The sequence below is a fragment of the Lipotes vexillifer genome, unplaced genomic scaffold, assembly GCF_000442215.2.
Source record: "Lipotes vexillifer unplaced genomic scaffold, Lipotes_vexillifer_v1.1 scaffold1067, whole genome shotgun sequence".
Taxonomy (NCBI): domain Eukaryota; kingdom Metazoa; phylum Chordata; class Mammalia; order Artiodactyla; family Lipotidae; genus Lipotes; species Lipotes vexillifer.
Genome location: NW_006775205.1, coordinates 113956 through 133899, shown reverse-complemented (window position 1 = coordinate 133899; position 19944 = coordinate 113956). Strand labels below are relative to the sequence as shown.

The 19944-nt window shown below is 39.5% G+C and overlaps 1 protein-coding gene across 1 annotated transcript in view; it reads left to right on the top strand.

Annotated features, from left to right (window-relative positions):
• Window positions 1-19944, top strand: part of PROM1 (prominin 1) — a 94635-nt gene that overhangs the window by 27003 nt on the left and 47688 nt on the right. The window contains exons 3-4 of the mRNA XM_007449828.1: window positions 1757-1783; window positions 3910-4115. Of these exons, the coding sequence (XP_007449890.1) occupies window positions 1757-1783; window positions 3910-4115 (233 nt within the window). The remainder of the gene's footprint in view (window positions 1-1756; window positions 1784-3909; window positions 4116-19944) is intronic.

Below are 19944 nucleotides of genomic sequence, written 5' to 3'. Positions count from 1 at the left end.
CTGGTGTAGAGAAAGGAGCCAGAACTGGGCCCACATGAATGAACAGAATCCCGCCCTAGGTGTGGAATTGGGTCATGTTTTCCATTTATCCAAGGAAGAGGGATTTGGTTAAGCAAAGACACCAAAGAAGCCGGGGCTCCTTGGGAAGCGAGCTTTCTGATTGGCCTTAGGGAGATAAATGCTGGGTGTGTTTGGTCAGAGTCCCCGAAGCAGACCCTGAGTCAAGGACTCCAGGGCAAGTCACTTATTTGGGAGGTGCAGGGAACCCTGGCTGTGAAGTGCGAGGTGACACAGCGGAGGGAGGGCCGCTTGTAGAGGGTGTATCATTCCGCCACCTGCCACAGGAGGCAACAGAGCTCCATCCTGGTAGAGGAGCTGTGCTAGACACGGAAGACACCGGTGTGGGAATTAGCCCGTGGGAAGGTGAAAGAGCTGAGGTATTTATACACCAAGACTGAGGAGGCACTTAATCATAATCATGACACGGGGCTTGTTTTAAAGACAGATTCCTGGTCTTACCCAAATCCCCTGACACTTCTCCAGGGGAGGGGCCTGAAATCAGTGTTTTTAACACACACTGTGAGGGGCTTATGACTGGTGAGGTTGGGAGGTAACAAGCCCGTGGGGCCCGGACCCAGAGAGGGAGGCTGGGGTCACTCAAGACGCCCTGTGGGTCCCCAGGGGCATGTGTATCTGAACTGCCCATCCCAACATTTCAGATGATGCCGCCTTTAAAGGTTATTACCATCGCAAACATTGTTCTTCCGCACCTGTGAAAATCTGCCAGCTAAGGCAATGGCTTCCAAACTTGGATTTCCTGGACCAGACAATTTGAAAAACGTCATCTGGGGAACACCATGGAGCCACAAAATTTTATTTAACCACGTGAGGACATTTTGAGTCAACTATAACAACAATAATGACTCTGTCCCGCTTCATACGTATGTCACCTCCCTCTTCCAAAAAGGATAGTCTTATAAATTGAGCAAATGAGGTAAGCACTGTGAAAGGACAAGTGTAGGACTCCATGGCATCATGAAGGAGGGATGTACAGCAAACCCAGACGTTGTTATCAAGACAGACTTCCTGGAGAAAGCAACGTCCAAACTCAGACTTGAGTTTCATCGGCAGAAGAGTGGTGGGAATAAGGTTCAAGCAAGAGGGAGCCCAAAGTGAGGAAAGGGAGAGAGACCATGATGCTTTCTGGGGACTAGAGTGCTCAAGAAGAATGGGGACGTGAAGCCAGAATTAAATAACATAGGACCACGTGGAGGAGTTTGAATTAAACATGGTGGGAATCCATGGAATGCTGTTAAACAAGGGAATGATGCCATAAGATTGTCATTTTAAAAAGAGGACACTTGGAAGTTGGTGCCTTGGGCTCTGGGGTTCTAGGCAGCCACTGATTCTCTGTTTCATGGAGACCATGTGGTTGTGGTTAGTGTGTTAAACATTTGTAACTTTCCCTGTAGTTCCCCTTGTCCGTAACTGATTAGCATACTGATTAAGAACCTTTCAAGAAATCCAATGTAAATCCAAATGTGAGCCCTAGAGCTTGACGGTACCCCAAACACTGTTTGTCTAATAAATGCTCCTTTTATGTTCCTGTCTTGTGTCATCCTCCCCTCCCTTGATTTCCTCTGTGTGGGATATTAATGGTCTCAGTTGTGGTTAATGACTCCAATAATGTTTTCTGTTTTCTTGATGCATGCTGCCTCTGCTTGCACAAACTCTGCAACGGCTTTGACTTCCTCAGCCAGAAAATGTAGTCTTGATTCTGAAGGTAAAGTCCTCACTTGCTGTTTCATGTTGCTCTGTCTAAAGCCCGCGAGTGGTGTGACGCTTTTGCCAGAACTTTCTGTTCACTGTCATCTCCACTGTGATGATTTTTAAATTGTTTCCTTTTTGTTTCTGCCATCATCTTCCATCCTATCTTTCAGCTTTTGTAGTCCACGAAAGAATAGCAACCCATCTGCAAATTTAAATCTTGAGCGTCTCTTCAACACAGTCCACAAAGCACTCCGGAGATCTTGGTATATCAGGAAATAATTTAGGTTCTTGCCAGATCTTGGCCAGACTTTTAAGTGTAGACGTGAACTCTGGAAATGACATAATCTTGTTCCTCATACTGTTTAGCCTAATATTGAGTAGTGACATTGGAAAGCTTATATACAAAATATAAAATCTGTATTTGGAGCTAAAGATAGTGCATTGAAAACATTTCAGTACCCCTTCTCTCCTGGGTTTGGGGTTCAGTGTTATAACTTTTTTTTGGCTGTGCCATGCAGCTTGCAGGATCTTAGCTTCCCAACCAGGGATCAAACCCATGCCCCCTGCAGTGGAAATGTGGAGTCCTAACCATTGGACCACCAGGAAGTTCCCAGAAACAATTTCTAAAAATAGTAACAATTTAGAATACTTGCTGAGAAAGATAGCAAAATAAGTAAGAATTTGGAGTGTTTGGAGCTGGTTTCTCAGTTGGCCAATGATGTGAGTCTTCAAGGGTGGGTTACACACCGGCAAATAACGACTTTTCATGGCCGTGGTGTCCAGCTTAGCTTAAGAAGGCTGCATCAAAATTGCAATCACCTTTTTTCTTTTTAGCATTTTAACCTTAATATAGAAGTAGATAATATTCAAGTGCCATGTGCACCTAGCTTAATACTCATAAGCGTTTGCCCACGAGTTAGCTAATACTGATTGAACATTTGCTGTGTGCTGGGCACTTTGCTAGTTGTTTACACATTAACTCATTTAATTATCTGTCCCTCACAATATGCTGATGACATTAATGCTAATGTAACATTTCCTAGTTTAGAGAATTAAAAGCCGCCCCTGCTGGGATTTAAAGCAGGTCCTCTGACTCCAAGTTCACTGCTCTCTCCTAAGACATCCCACTTGCTTCTAGGAACAAGGCTTGGGTTTCGTTTTCCTTTGCTCAGCTTGGCTTCAGAATGTATTGTTATCTAGCTGGTCCATTACAAACCATTACAGGTTGCAAACCGCCAACCTGTAATTTTCTGCCATTCTTTTAAAGTGTCTTGCTTTATGGAAATGTAACTGCATACATGGATTGGAATGAGAACGAGTTTTATCATCCTGTTGCATTAATTTTGATTTAGCCTGGAATAAAGCCATCAGTGATTATGAAAATAGGTTTAGGTCACTTGATTGTATCTAGCTATTGTGCTAGTTCCTAGGAACCTAGGAGCTATCTGAGACTTAGCTGGTGAGGCTGGGCTCAGCAGCCTGAAAGGGGCACTTAGCAAGTGTCTGCTCCACGCCAGGTACTTTCCATGGCACCTTGTCACTAATCATACATTATCTGCAATGTTCACAAGGACCTTATAAGGTACGTATTTTATTCCCAGTACATGGGTGGGGAAACTGAGTGGCCTGTGAGTAACATGTCTGATTTGGAAAGTCTGAGCCTTTTTTTCTAAATTTGGATATATTCCAGATTCTTTCATAACTAAATATGAATTTGTCATTAATCGATCCAATCCAAACTACTTTGAATCCTTAATAACTATTACTAGTTCTATCTTTCTGGTGAAAAACATAAGGTTACTCATTATGCAAGGACTTCTGCCAAAATTTGTCATGCCGTTTAAAAACAAACAAAATACCTTTGGGGTTGAAATGACACCGTTTGCAACTTGACCCTGAATTTGGATATTTTCCTGGAAGTTGAAAGAAGGTAGTAACTGCTTGATTCCATATTCTGATAACTCAGATCTCTGCTTCCTTTACACACACACACACACACACACACACACACACACACACCCCTCAAGATTTAATTCATGATGGCAAATAGCTTAAAAAGCATGAAATGTGTACACTGTGGAATGTTCTACGTGTAATTTTATGTTACAGTATGTGCTGTTTCTTTTGTTTGACTTGCAGATTATCTACTATGAGATCGGGATTATTATCTGTGCTGTCCTGGGATTGCTGTTTATTATTCTGATGCCTCTGGTGGGGTTTGTCTTTAGTTTGTGTCGTTGCTGTAACAAGTGTGGTGGAGAAATGCACCAGCGACAGAAGAAAAATGGGGCCGCCCTCAAGAGCTACTTTACACTCTCCCTCTTGGTGATTTGTATATTTATAAGGCAAGTAGCATCTTGGACAACAGCTGATTGTGTTTTAGGTTGATGAGAAATGTCTTGTGTTTTAACTGTTGAGCATGAGTTGGAAACAGCAACAAAATACAAAAAACAGAAAACAGAAAAGAGGGAACAAAAATGCTTGCCCAGCACATCACTATAAGCAGAAATTAGTGCTGTAACCAGGCTGCTCTAGTTTATGTGATAAGCCAACCTCGTGTTTTTTTTTCGTTTTGAAGCCATCCTGATAAATCTGGGACTGAAGAAAGCATTCACCTCCCAGGACAGCACCTCCTTCCTCTTAAATAGCTCTCTCGAAACAGGCAGCATGCAGGAAGGCAGAGCAAGTATTTCTAGTTGATTTGTACGTCCGAAGGGATCTTTTGCAAGAAAATTTTTTTTAATTGAAGTATCATTGATTTACAATATTATGTCACTTTCAGGTGTACAGCACAGTGATTCAGTTATTTATATATATATATATAAATATATGTATTTTTTCAGATTCTTTTCCCTTATAGGTTATTACAAAATACTGAGTATAGTTCCCTGTGCCATACAGATGGGTAGAGTCCCTGAATTGGGGAATTTGAGAATATTGTTGGATGGAGTTAACTTTCTAATTATACGCCCAGTTTTTTTTTTGTTTTTGTTTTATTTTTCTCATTTTTATTAGGAACTTAAAAAAAAATCTTTATTTTATTTATTTATTTTTAAACAGCAGGTTCTTATTAGTTATCTATTTTACACATATTAGTGTATACATGTCAATCCCAATCTCCCAATTCATCCCACCACCACCCCACCCCCGCTTTCCCCCCTTGATGTCCAGACGTTTGTTCTCTACATCTGTGTCTCTATTTCTGCTTTGCAAACTGGTTCATCTGTACCATTTTTCTAGATTCCACATATACGCGTTAATATATGATATTTGTTTTTCTCTTTCTGACTTATTTCACTCTGTATGACAGTCTCTAGGTCCATCTACGTCTCTACAAATGACCCAATTTCATTCCTTTTTACGGCCGAGTAATATTCCACTGTATATATGTACCACATCTTCTTTATCTATTTGTCTGTTGGTGGGCATTTAGGTTGCTTCCATGACCTGCCTGTTGTAAATAGTGCTGCAGTGAACATTGTGGTATGTGACGCTTTTTGAATTCTGATTTTCTCTGGGTATGTGCCCAATAGTGGGATTGCTGGGTCATATGGTAATTCTATTTTTAGTTTTTTAAAGAAGCTCCAACTGTTCTCCATAGTGACTGTATCAGTTTACATTCCCACCAACAGTGCAAGAGGGTTCCCTTTTCTCCACACCCTCTCCAGCATTTGTTTTTTGTAGATTTTCTGATGATGCCCATTCTAACTGGTGTGAGGTGATACCTCATTGTAGTTTTGATTTGCATTTCTCTAATAATTAGTGAGGTTAAGCAGCTTTTCACATGCCTCTTGGCCATCTGTGTGTCTTCTTTGGAGAAATGTCTATTTAGGTCTTCTGCCCATTTTTTGATTGGGTTGTTTTTTCTTTTAATATTGAGCTCCATGTGGTGTGTATATATTTTGGAGATTAATCCTTTGTACATTTATTCCTTTGCAAATATTTTCTCCCATTCTGACGGCTGTCTTTTTGTCTTGTTTATAGTTTCCTTTGCTGTGCAAAAGCTTTTAAGTTTATTTAGGTCCCATTTGTTTATTTTTGTTTTTATTTCCATTGCTCTAGGAGGTGGGTCAAAAAAGATCCTGCTGTGATTTATGTCAGAGTGTTCTTCCTATGTTTTCCGCTGAGAGTTTTATAGTGTCTGGTCTTACATTTAGGTCTTTAATACATTTGAGTTTATTTTTGTGTATGGTGTTAGGGAGTGTTCTAATTTCATTCTTTTACATGTAGCTGTCCAGTTTTCCCAGCACCACTTATTGAAGAGACTGTCTTTACTCCATTGTATATCCTTGCCTGCTTTGTCATAGATTAGTTGACCATAGGTGCATGGGTTTATCTCTGGCCTTTCTATCCTGTTCCATTGATTTATGTTTCTGTTTTTGTGCCAGTACCATACTGTCTTGATTACTGTAGCTTTGTAGTATAGTCTGAAGTCAGGGAGTCTGATTTCTCCAGCTCCCTTCTTTTCCCACAGGATTGCTTTGGCTATTCCGGTCTTTTGTGTTTCCATACAAATTTTAAGATTTTTTGCTCTAGTTCTGTTAAAAAAAAAATCCATTGATAATTTGATAGGGATTGCATTGAATCTGTATATTTCTTTGGGTAGAATAGTCATTTTCACAATATTGATTCTTCCAATCCAGGAACATGGTATATCTCTCCATCTCTTTGTGCCATCTTTGATTTCTTTCATCAGTGTCTTGTAGTTTTCTGAGTACAGGTCTTTTACCTCCTTAGGTAGGTTTATTCCTATGTATTTTATTCTTTTTGTTGCAGTGGTGAATGGGATTGTTTCCTTAATTTCTCTTTCTGATCTTTTATTGTTAGTGTATAGGAATGCAAGAGATTTCTGTGCATTAATTTTGTATCCTGCTACTTTACCAAATTCATTGATTAGCTCTAGTAGTTTTCTGGTGGAGTCTCTAGGATTCTCTATGTATAGTATCACATCATCTGCAAACAGTGCAGTTTTACTTCTTCTTTTCCAATTTGGATTCCTTTTATTTCTTTTTCTTCTCTTTTGGCCATGGCTAGGACTTCCAGAACTATGTTGAATAATAGTGGAGGAGGGGACATCCTTGTCTTGTTCCTGATCTTAGAAGAAATGCTTTCAGTTTTTCATCATTGAGAATGATGTTTGCTGTGGGTTTGACATATATGGCCTTTATTATGTTGAGGTAGGTTCCCTCTATGCCCACTTTCTGGAGAGTTTTTATTATAAATTGGTGTTGAATTTTGTCAAAAGCTTTTTCTGCATCTATTGAGATGATCATGTGGTTTTATTCAATTTGTTAATATGATGTATACATTGATTGACTTGTGTATGTTAAAGAATCCTTGCATCGCTGGGTTAAATCCCACTTGATCATGGTGTATGATCCTTATAATGTGTTGCTGGATTCTGTTTGCTAGTATTCTGTTGAGGATTTTTGCACCTATATTCATCAGTGATATTGATCTGTAATTTTCTTTTTTCGTAGTATCTTCGTCTGGTTTTGGTATCGGGTTGATGGTGGCCCAGTAGAATGAGTTTGGGAGTGTTCCTCCCTCTGCAATTCTTTGGAAGAGTTTGAGAAGGATGGGTGTTAGCTCTTCTCTAAGTGTTTGATAGAATTCACCTGTGAAGCCATATGGTCCTGGACTTTTGTTTGTTGGAAGGTTTTTAATCACAGTTTCAATTTCATTACTTGTGATTGGTCTGTTCATGTTTCTGTTTCTTCCTGGTTCAGTCTTGGAAGGTTATACCTTTCTAAGAATTTGTCCATTTTTTCCAGGTTGTCCATTTTATTGGCATAGAGTTGCTTGTAGTAGTCTCTTAGGATGCTTTGTATTTCTGTGGTGTCCATTGTAACTTCTCCTTTTCTATTTCTAATTTTGATTTGAGTCCTCTCCCTCTTTTTCTTGATGAGTCTAGCTAAAGGTTTATCAATTTTCTTTATCTCCTCAAAGAACCACCTTTTAGTTTTATTGATCTTTGCTGTTGTTTTCTTTGTTTCTATTTCATTTATTTCTGCTCTCATCTGTATGATTTCTTTCCTTCTACTAAATCTGGGTTTTGTTTGTTCTTCTTTTTCTAGTTCCTTTAAGTGTAAGGTTAGGTTGTTTATTTGAGACTTTTCTTGTTTCTTGAGGTAGGATTTTATTGCTGTAAACTTTCCTCTTCGAACTGCTTTTGCTGCATCCCATAGGTTTTGGATTGTCGTGTTTTTGTTGTCATTTGTCTCTAGGTATTTTTTGATTTCCTCTTTGATTTCTTCAGTGATCTCTTCGTTATTTAGTAATATATTGTTTAACCTCCATGTGTTTATGTTTTTATCCCTGTAATTGATTTCTTTTTAGTTTATTTATTTATTTATTTATTTTGGCTGCATTGGGTCTTTGTTGCTGTGCGTGGGCTTTCTCTAGTTGCGGCGAGCAGGGGCTACTCTTCATTGTGGTGCGCAGGCTTCTCATTGCGGTGGCTTCTCTTGTTGTGGAGCACGGGCTCTAGGTGCGCAGGCTTCAGTAGTTGCGGTGCATGGGCTCAGTAGTTGTGGCTTGTGGGCTCTAGAGTGCAGGCTCAGTAGTTGCTCAGCTTAGTTGCTCCACTGCATGTGGGATCTTCCTGGACCAGGGGTTGAACCTGTGTCCCCCGCATTGGCAGGTGGATTCTTAACCACTGCGCCACCAGGGAAATCCCTTGTAATTGATTTCTAATATCATAGCATTGTGGTCAAAAAAGATGCTTAATATGATTTCAATTTTCTTAAATTTACTGAGGCTTGATTTGTGACCCAATATGTGATCTATCCTGGAGAATGTTCCATGTACACTTGAGAAGAAAGTGTAACCTGCTGTTTTTGGATGGAATATCCTGTAAATATCAATTAAATCTATCTGGTCTGTTGTGTCATTTAAAGCTTGTGTTTCCTTATTAGTTTTCTGTTTGACTGATCTGTCCATTGGTGTAAGTGAGGTGTTAAAGTCCCCCACTATTATTGTGTTACTGTCAATTTCCTCTTTTGTAGCTGTTAGTGTTTGCCTTATGTATTGAGGTGCTCCTATGTTGGGTGCATATATATTTAAAATTGTTATATCTTCTTCCTGGATTGATCCCTTGATCATTATGCAGTGTCTTCTTTGTCTCTTGTATTAGTCTTTATTTTAAAGTCTATTTTGTCTGATATGAGAATTGCTACTCCAGCTTTCTTTTGATTTCCATTTGCATGGAATATCTTTTTCCACCCCCTTACTTTCAGTCTGTATGTGTCCCTAGGTCTGAAGTGGGTCTCTTGTAGACAACATATATATGGGTATTGTTTTCATACCCATTCAGCCAGTCTCTGTCTTTGGTTGGAGCATTTAAGCCATTTACATTTAAGGCACTTATCGATGACCATGGTTCCTATGACCATTTTCTTAACTGTTTTGGGTTTGTTTTTGTAGGTCCTTTTCTTCTCTTGTGTCTCCCACTTAGAGAAGTTCCTTTAGCATTTGTTGTAGAGCTAGTTTGGTGGTGCTGAATTCTCTTAGCTTTTGCTTATCTGTAAAGTTTTTAATTTCTCCATTGAATCTGAATGAGATCCTTGCTGGGTAGCGTAATCTTGGTTGTAGGTTTTTCCCTTTCATCACTTTAAATATGTCCTGCTACTCCCTTCTGGCTTGCAGAATTTCTGCTGAAAGATCAGCTGTTAACCTTATGGGGATTCCATTGTATCTTGTTTGTTGCTTTTCTTTTGCTACTTTTTTTTTTTTTTTTTTGCGGTACGTGGGCCTCTCACTGCTGTGGCCTCTCCCATTGCGGAGCACAGGCTCCAGACGCACAGGCTCAGTGGCTGTGGCTCACGGGCCCAGCCACTCCACGGCACATGGGATCCTCCCGGACCGGGGCACAAACCTGCGTCCCCTGCATCGGCAGGCAGACTCCCAACCACTGCACCACCAGGGAAGCCCCTCTTGCTACTTTTAATATTTTTTCTTTGTATTTAATTTTTGAGAGTTTAATTAATATGTGTCTTGGTGTGTTTCTCCTTGGACTTGTCCTGTATGGGACTCTCTGCGCTTCTTGGACTTGATTATTTCCTTTCCCATATTAGGGAAACTTTTGACTATAGTCTCCTCAAATATTTTCTCAGGTCCTTTCTCTCTCTCTTTTCCTTTTGGGACCCCTATAATGCGAATGTTGGTGCATTTAATGTAGTCCCAAAGGTCTCTTAGTCTGTCTTCATTTCTTTTCATTCTTTTTTCTTTATTCTGTTCTGTGGCAGTGATTTCCACCATTCTGTCTTCCAGGTCACTTATCCGTTCTTCTGCCTCAGTTATTCTGCTGTTGATTCCTTCTAGTGTATTTTTCACTTCAGTTATTGTGTTGTTCATCCCTGTTTGTTCTTTAATTCTTGTAGGTGTTTGTTCTTTTTTTCTTCTAGGTCTTTGTTAAACATTTCTTACATCTTCTCTATCTCTGCCTCCATTCTTTTTCCAAGATCCTGGATCATCTTCACTATCATTATTATGAATTGTTTTTCTGGAAGGTTGCCTATCTACACCTCAGTTAGCTGCTTTTCTGGGGTTTTATCTTGTTCATTGTCTACATCTGGTACATAGTCCTCTGCCTTTTAATTTTGTGTATCTTTTTGTCAATGTGGTTTTTGTTCCACAGGCTGCAGGATTGTAGTTCTTCTTGCTTCTGCTGTCTGCCCTCTGGTGGATGAGGCTATCTAAGAGGCCTGTGCAAGTTTCCTGATGGGAGGGACTGGTGGTGGGTAGAGCTGGGTGTTGCTCTGGTGGGCAGAGCTCAGTAAAACTTTAATCTGCTTGTCTGCTGATGGATGGGGATGAGTTCCCTCCTTGTCAGTTGTTTGGCCTGAGGTGACCCAGCACTGCCACCTACAGGCTCTTTGGTGGGGCTAATGGCGGACTCTGGGAGGGCTCACACCAAGGAGTACTTCCCAGAACTTCTGCTACCAGTGTCCTTGTCCCCGTAGTGAGCCACGGCCACCCCCCTGCCTCTGCAGGAGACCCTCCAACACTAGCAAGTAGGTCTGGTTCAGTCCCCTATGGTGTCACTGCTCCTTCCCTCTGGGTCCTCACATGCACACTACCTTGTGTGTGCCCTCCAAGAGTGGGGTCTCTTGTCCCCCAGACCTGTCGAAGTCCTGCAATCAAATCCCGCTAGCCTTCAAAGTCTGATTCTCTGGTAACTCCTCCACCTGTTGGTGGATGCACATGTTGGGAAGCCTGACATGGGGCTCAGAACCTTCACTCCAGCGGGTGGACTTCTGTGGTATAAGTGTTCTCCAGTTTGTGAGTCACCCACCCAGTGGTTATGGGACTTGATTTTATTGTGATGGTGCCCCTCTTACCGTCTTAGTGTGGCTTCTCCTTTGTCTTTGGATGTGGGGTATCTCTTTTGGTGAGTTCCAGTGTCTTCCTGTCTGATCGTTCAGCAGTCAGTTATGATTCCGGTGCTCTCCCAAGAGAGAGTGAGCGCACGTCCTTCTACTCCACCATCTTGAACCAGTCTCCAAAACATTATCTATATACTCAGTTTTCTTGAGTTTGCAGTTAAGCTGGAATTTGTCTTTTTTTTTTTTTTCAAGTTTGTTAAATGAGGACTTTTATTGTGAGAAAGAAATCAGTTCATTATACCTTTCTCTTCATTTAAGGTGGTAATTACCCTTTGTTGTTGCATTCACAGATTCTTTAGAGAATTATCTTGAAAATTGTGACTTTTAAAACATAGCATCAAAACTCTATTGGGACTTCCCCGGTCGCCCAGTGGTTAAGTCTTCACGCTTCCACTTCAGGGGGCATGGGTTCGATCCCTGGTCGGGGAACTGAGATCCCACGTGCCTTGCGACATGGCTGAAAAAAAAAAAAAGACTCTATTATTGAGTTAAAAATAAATAATAATTATTATAACTAATACATAAATAAATCAAAAAATCCAGCTCCTATAAGTGTACCATTTTCATTAAACATTTCCTTCAGTGTTTCTGCAGGGTAATCTGGAGGCAGAAACCTATATATACTTTAGTGATATATTACCCAGTTATAAAATTTGCATATTTCTGGTTCTAAATGTGTACTTTTTTGGAAATAATATGGAACCCTCTCTTGAAGTCTGGAGCACACTTCATGATTTAGGATGTTTCTTCTGCAGCCCCTGCTGCTGCCATAAGTTTTCCAATGGACTGACAGATTAGATGTACACTGCTTTTAAGATGAAGGTTAGTTGTGAAATCAGATTCCTCAGCTGAGGGTTGTGCTTCACAATACCAGCCCTCTGGTTGTGATACTTGGTCATCTTTCCACATTCCCTCATCCATTCAATCAGTGTGTCATATCCAGAAATAAAGTGCCTATGACATGAGTAATGCTAGGCTTCAAGGAGACCCAGAGACAACGAGGAGTGTCAGTCACATCCTCCTGGATGTGTCTCTGAGCACCACATTTGCTCAGTAGCCATGAGTAAGATCTTTCAAATTTTTCTGAATAACTGATATTGGGGAATTTAAGCAGAAAACAGAATTAAACAGAAATTAAACAAAATTAAACAGAACAATTTAGTTTTGAAGTTTGGGCTGCTAACCCAAGAAGAAAACTTCTTGAAGTGTGGCCATCAGTAGAAGCATGGTGAGATGTATGCTTTGGGGGACCATTCATTGGAATATTGATATATTGCCATATACCCATTGGAGAGCACTGGCCAGTTCTAGAGTTGGTGATACGAAACAGTCCCCAGGTGAGATGCAGTGAGAAAAGCAGTTTGTAGACCACGTGTAGAACACAACACCAGTGATTAAAAACAAAAAAGGAGGGGGATGTGAACACTTGGTTATGTTTGCATAGAGACCATGTGCTTGGTTATGTTTGCATAGAGACCATGTGAAAGGATTGCCGAGACCCTGGCCAAGCGAGTTGCCTCTGAGAAGGAAATTGGTGGCTGTGAAGGGAAGGGAAGCGAACTCGCTTCTTACTGCAACCAGACTTCTTGTTTCTTTTGAATTATCTACCACACTCAGGTATTACTTACTGAATTAGGTACACTAAAAATTAAATTTAGAAAACCAAAAATTCCCCACAAAAAGCAAAAGCCAGTGCACTGCCACTGATTCCAAAGCAGTCAGTTTTTTTGAACAGATATCCTTCTGCTGAAAATAGTGAAATAATAGACCTTAACACAGAACGTAGAGAATGGACTTCAGGACACAGGGAGGGGGAAGGGTAAGCTGGGACGAAGTGAGAGAGTGGCATGGACATATACATACTACCAAATGTAAAGTAGATAGCTAGTGAGAAGCAGCTGCATCGCAAAGGGAGATCAGCTCGGTGCTTTGTGACCACCTAGAGGGGTCGGATAGGGAGGGTGGGAGGGAGATGCAAGAGGGAGGGAATGTGGGGATATATGTATACATATAGCTGATTCCCTTTGTTATACCATGGAAACTAACACAACTTTGTAAAGCAATTATACTCCAATAAAGATATTAAAAAAGAAAAAAAAATAGACCTTAACAATATACTTATAAACGGGATCCAAGTGAATGTGTTAGCTAATTTCATGCACACTTGTTTAACCACCAGGTAGTTTTTGTGGGTGTGTTTCATCTGCAAGACAGGGGTGTGGGTTTCTCTGTCTCTCTCCTGTTTCCCTCTGTGCCCCTGTTCTCTTTGTCCATAATTTGAATCTAACTGCTTCTTCACATTGGATTCTGAAAGGCAGCTTGGATCGGGGCAGTGGTAATTACAGATTTCCCCTGTCTTTCTGCTTTGTGTTTGAAGGATTTTCAGGAATGTACAGACCCTACAGCTGTGGGACTAGTTACCTCCCCCCAGCTACCAGAAGAATGTCGGTTATAGCCCAAAGACCATTCAGACCCTTTTGCATTTCCTTTAAGCCTGAAACTTACATCCTTCATTCATCCAAAGATTTGGACAGCCCTGTGTCTTCCGTTTTGTATACCCTAGACATCAAAGATGAGGCTCAGGTGACAAAGTGCCTTTTGAAAATACTAGCCCTTAGGGCTTCTTGTTAGCATGATTATTTATTTAACAAGTTAAGAATTTTCATTTGATATAAATACATATGATGTAACTTCAGGAAAATTCTTTATTGCATGTACTCATTTACCCAAATAAATATTCACGTATGTAATAATGGGCTTTCAGTTTTTTTAATGGAACATATGTCCTGTATTGGGTTTCTATTTTTAAATTGCACTTTTATTTGCATTACATATAATTATGCAATATACACTTTATAGTTCACCCTGAACTGATTGAATTACTTATATGAGGTTTTAAATACAAAGATATATAAACATTAAAGCTACAATGTCAGAAGTAAACTTGGCTTTCATTTTATATAAAATGAATGCTAAATATATCTTTTATTCTTGAGAACTCAGACCCATCAAACACATTTAGGTAAGTTTTTTTCTCCTGAGTATATTTTAGTTTAGAAAATTCTTTAAAAAGAAATCTGTGATTCTATCCTCCTACACAATCAGCTAAGATACTTTCCCCACCTGAGTAAAACTTATTAATTAGCATAACAATTTTAAATTTCAGTACAATTAAACCAAAGTTGACCAACTATTTGAGGCTAAGTGACAAATTTAAACTAATTTATTTCACATAATACATTGAATTTATATAAGGATTATAAATAGGTCTAAATAAGAGTAGTATTTGAGATAGTTTTGTTTACTTTGAATTCAGACTAGAAGTTTAAAATTCTTTGCTTTGAATTTTTTTTTTAATTTAAGTAGCTATTTTGATGTCATCATTTTAGAACACCTACTGGTTTGCAAGTATTTTCAACAGCATGAGTTGAGTAATTGTTTGCACGTAATCAAAACTAGCCAAGAAGATTAAAGACCAGGAGAAAACAGAAATTTCCATATTATGATTAGATAAAAAGGAGAAGAAACTTATGTCCAAAAAATCAGAAGATTAGAATAAAATAAGAGGGGAAAGAATGTCCACAAAATTAGAAGGCGGAAAGAGAAAGAAAACAAGCTATTAGCCTCTGCTTCCATCGACCTCAGCAGAGATTGGATACTAGTGATAAATAATCTTTGTATATGATTTTTAAAAAATTCTTTCAGAAGCCCAGAGCAGTCTACTTGCCTTTTATCAGGATCAGTTCCTTTTTGTGGCTGAATACTGTTACAATTAAAAAAGAAGTTGGTTTTTAAATTAGTCTTGATTTTTCATCCATCCCATTTTATTAAAAAATTTGAAATCTTTTCTTTTTAATTGAGAAAGGCATAGGTGTTAATGAGAAAGATCCTCTAGTATATGTGGAATATATGTGGTCATATTCTTTTTCCGTTTGAGCTTTTCCAAAGGCAGCTGCAGAGTGTTTGAATTCCATAGAAGTTGACATATGTTTACGTAAGTCTGTTTGACCATCAGCAGAAGATTACATTTCCACGTCTCACTGTGGACTGTTTAAGCAGATGTGTTTTACTCCAGAAAAAGCCAACTTTTCTCTCCTTTCCTTTGCATTTGTCATCACTGCCTTTTTCAGAATTTCAAAAAGGTTATAAGCAACAACAAAAAGGAACAGCTGTGCCTTTATTTCTCCAGAATAGAGGTTATTTCTAAGTTTCCCAGTCTGGTAAGTCAGCTTTTGCCAATTACTGTGGTGAAACTGAATCCCAGTCCTTTTCAGGAAGATGGCTATTTTCAAAGTCCTTTTTTGTTGTTGCTGTTGTTGTTGTTGTTGTTACAATGGGATGTCAATTCCTGGTGTGGAGGCCACAAGCTTCCAGAAAAGAAATTGAGCTAGCATGCCTTGGAAATCATGAGACTTGCTTAATGAGAGAATTAGCTATATAAAATTGAAATCGAAATTGAAAAATTATCTTTAAAAAGTAAGAGATCAGTTACAGACAGAGCATTTATTTGGCTCTTATTGGCTAATTTCATTGTCAGTAGAAATTGGTAGAAAAAACTGCTACAAATTCTAAATGTTTAGCCATGCTCTAAAAACTTTAAGTATTTACTTTCAAGTAGATAAAATCGGTCTGTCCATATAAAATACAGAAGTTATAGTGCTAATATGTCATAAAAATAAATTCCTATCTTCTGCTAAAAATTTCAAGAGATTTTGTTTTACTACATAAAATTTTCGATAGCTTAAAGGCTTTTGTGTCAATGCCAGAGAATTGGTAGTCATTTGACTATCATTTGAAATTTTATTCCCTTTTTGTGTGAGGTGAATTTCCCTCATTATCGTCATATCCTAATAGTTGACTGGTGTTTAAAAAAACAAAACAAAACATTAATTTCATGTGATTTTTTTGTGTGCATGCTTAAAGGAACATTGAATAATAAGGAATGTCTAAATCAACAACAACAAAAAGAATAACTTTTAAATTCTCTATTTGTGTTTAACTAAGGGTTTTAAATTTGGGATTACAAATGGAGACCATCAATTGGTTTGTGTAGTATTTAAAATGTTTTTCTTTGATTTGTTGCTAATATTTATTTTTTTTCACATTTATGAGTTGGAATTCCTTTTTTTTTAAATTTTGTTTTATTTATTTATATATTTTTTGTGGTACGCGGGCCTCTCACTGTTGTGGCCTCTCCCATTGCGGAGCACAGGCTTCGGACGCGCAGGCTCAGCGGCCATGGCTCATGGGCCCAGCCGCTCCGCAGCATGTGGGATCTGCCCGGACCGGGGCACAAACCCGCGCCCCCTGCATCGGCAGGCAGACTCTCAACCACTGCGCCACCAGGGAAGCCCTGTTGCAAATATTTAAAAATGGGAACAAAAAAATTGAAATGGGAGATTTTACATATGAATCCAGATTCCCAGATTTTTGTGAATAATTGGAAGATCTGGTCTTCTTCCATCATGGTAGCACTTACTGGAGCCACAGAGCATCTGCCCCACCCCCAGCTTTATCTCCAGCTCCCACAGGTTCATACCAGGCACTTTGCCCTTCATGCTTTCTGCCTGCCTGTGTAGGCATTTGAATTTGCTGTCTTTAATTTAAATATAAAATTTACAATGAGTTATGAGTGTGAAAATCAGCTTTGAAAGTTGGTAAATTCTATCCCAGAATTCTGTTTAGTACAGTTTTTAAAAAATGATTAATACTTTCATTTTAATTAGAACTATAACTGAGTAACAGAAATGTGTCCTTTTAAATACGGTGTATTGAAATTCAGCATTGTATTGCAATGCTGTGTTTACTGATTGATGATTTTTGGAGTAACAGCATTTATTCAATAAAGGAACAAAGATAGTTTCTGACTTGGACATTCTGAACATATGGCTAATCTTCTAAATGGATCAGATGAAATAAGCCCAGTCCTTAAATCCACCTTCACTGAGCACCCACCATGGACACGAGACCCTGCATTACCCAAGGTTGACAAAGAAGCAGCTTCCATCTCTTTTTAGGGAAGTTAAACATAGGTGGAAATAAAGGCAAAATAGAGTATGAAGTAAGAAAAACCCATCAGAACTTCAGGGCGAGACCTCTGGGAATTCAAGGCAAGACCTCCTCCTCCTATCCAGGGGTTCAGGGAAAGCCACGTGGACTTGGACTTGCTGTTTGTTTCCCAAGTTCACTTTGACTTATATGACAAAAATGGGTCTGGAGCATGATGAATGACAAATAATTTGGACATGATGGGGAGAGAGCAAGGGCCCCCAGTGTGAAATCCTCTGGTGGGCAGGTATATTCAGGTGGTGATCCTGGCTTGTCATGGTGTAGAATGGTTGAAAATTGGCATGGTAAATAAAGGTCCGGGTGCATTACTATGACTCAGCTTTTTTTTCCCTTCTGTTGACACTACTCCAAAGTCATTATTTGGGGTCATTTGGCCTTATTTTGCATGAGTGAATCATTTAATAACTATTATTGCCGTGGTGTAAGGCCAGCCTCATAAATACCAATGCAGACTTGAGACCGACAAAAATGGATTCTAAGGTGGTCCTTTCAAATGTCAGAGGATATTGTTAATTAGATCTTTTAAAGATTATCATCAACATGAACCCAAACTTAAAAAAAAATCAAAGACACCTTGTGGACATCCAGTACCCCTCTCCTTTGCAGTCTGCGAAGAACTGATCTAATCTAATTTCTAGTTTTTGATGCCAACTGAAGCTCACAGAGGGAAGGGACATTCTCATACTCACACAGTATGAGTTAATGGCAGTTGTGGGACCAGAACCCAAGTCTCATGTTCCTCCTTTATTGCATATTCCACTGCACCTTCAGTTTTTTTTTTTTAATTTATATATTATTCATTTTTGGCTGTGTTGGGTCCTCTTTGCTGCGCACGGGCTTTCTCTAGTTGTGGTGAGCGGTGGCTACTCTTCCTTGTGGTCCGCGGGCTTCTCACTGCAGTGGCTTCTCTTGTCGTGGAGCCAGGGCTCTAGGTGCGCGGGCTTCAGTAGTTGTCTCACGTGGGCTCAGTAGTTGTGGCTCGAGGGCTCTAGAGCACAGTCTCAGTAGTTGTGGCGCACAGGCTTTGTTGCTCCGTGGCATGTGGGATCTTCCTGGACCAGGGATTGAAACTGTGTCCCCTGCATTGGCAGGTGGATTCTGTGCCACCAGGGAAGTCCCCACTGCACCTTGTTAACCATAAGAAATGTTGTTCAACATTGTGTTACAGACTTCGGGGGATTAGTTTGGAAAGGCAATGCACCTATGTAATATTGCTATGGGAAAATAGGTTTATTTCTCTATCTTTTAAAATTTTTTAATTTTTTTATTGAAGTATAGTTGATTTACATTATCATGTTAGTTTCAGGTGTATGGCACAGTGAGATATATATATATATATATATATATATTATTTTTCAGATTCTTTTCCCTTGTAGGTTATTACAAAATATTGAGTATAGTTCCCTATGCCATACAGTAGCCCCTTGTTGATTATCTGTTTTATATATAGTAGTGTGTATATGTAAATCCCAGCCTTCTAATTTATCCCCCTCCCCCTTCCTCTTTGGTAACCACACCAGCAATGCTCCTTGGAATGACTCATGACAGAAATGGGGCAAATGACTCCCCAATTACCCAAGACTGAGAGGTTTCCTGGGAATGTGGGACTTTCAGTGCAAAAGTGGACAGTTGGCCATCATACCTGTAAATATATGAATGCATCATGCTTAAGATGTTGCTTTTGGTGAAGAAGCAGAAGTATTCATATTCTGAATCAGAATTTTTCCCCCAAAGTTGGCGTATCATTTGCAAAACTTTCTTTTAGAAACATAGTTACACCTTCCATTGGATGGTTACAAACTAACAATTTATTACAAACTAAAAATTTTGTTAACTTCTGGAGGTAACTTCTGTAGGGTGTGTTATGAGTTTATATAATTTCTTGCTGCCATCTAGTGGCTGAATCCAACAGAGCCTTGGTGATTAGCAATCTTAAACGTAACATTTTAATGTTTAAAGGCCTTGACACAAAAACAAACCAGTTGGTCAAATTCATTTGTCAGGGGATTGTTAGTAATTAGTAGACATTAAGGGCTCTTAAAATGGTTAAATGTAGACATTTCAGATGGCTCGAAAAATATGGTTTTTATTTTCATGTAGAGTAGCTTTTCATGTAAGATCCCTCTCATGTGGTGTTTTTATTTATTTATTTATTTTCGGCTGCTTTGGGTCTTCGTTGCTGCACACAGGCTTTCTCTAGTTGTGGTGAGCGGGGTCTACTCTTCATTGCAGGTGTGTGGGCTTCTCATTGCAGTGGCTTCACTTGTTGCGGAGCACGGGCTCTAAGTGCGTGGGCTCAGTAGTTGTGGCTCGCGGGCTCTAGAGCGCAGGCTCAGTAGTTGTGGCTCATGGGCTTAGTTGCTCCGCGGCATGTAGGATCTTCCCAGACCAGGGCTCGAACCTGTGTCCCCTGCATTGGCAGGTGGATTCTTAACCACTGCACCACCAGGGAAGCCCTCATGTAGTGTTTTTGAAACCCTTTATTGAAGTGCATTTTATATGGAGAAAAGTGTTCCTATCATAAGCACATATGTGCAAATTTCTGTGAAGTGAACACCCTAACTACACCATTACCCACCCCTCCCCCAAATATAACCACTGACTTTTAGCACCATCATTTTGTTTGATTTTGTACTTCACATAAAGTGGAAGGAGACAGTGTATACTCTATGGCTTGCAGCTTATACAGTATTTTAATGCTAAAGTAATCCACGTTTCC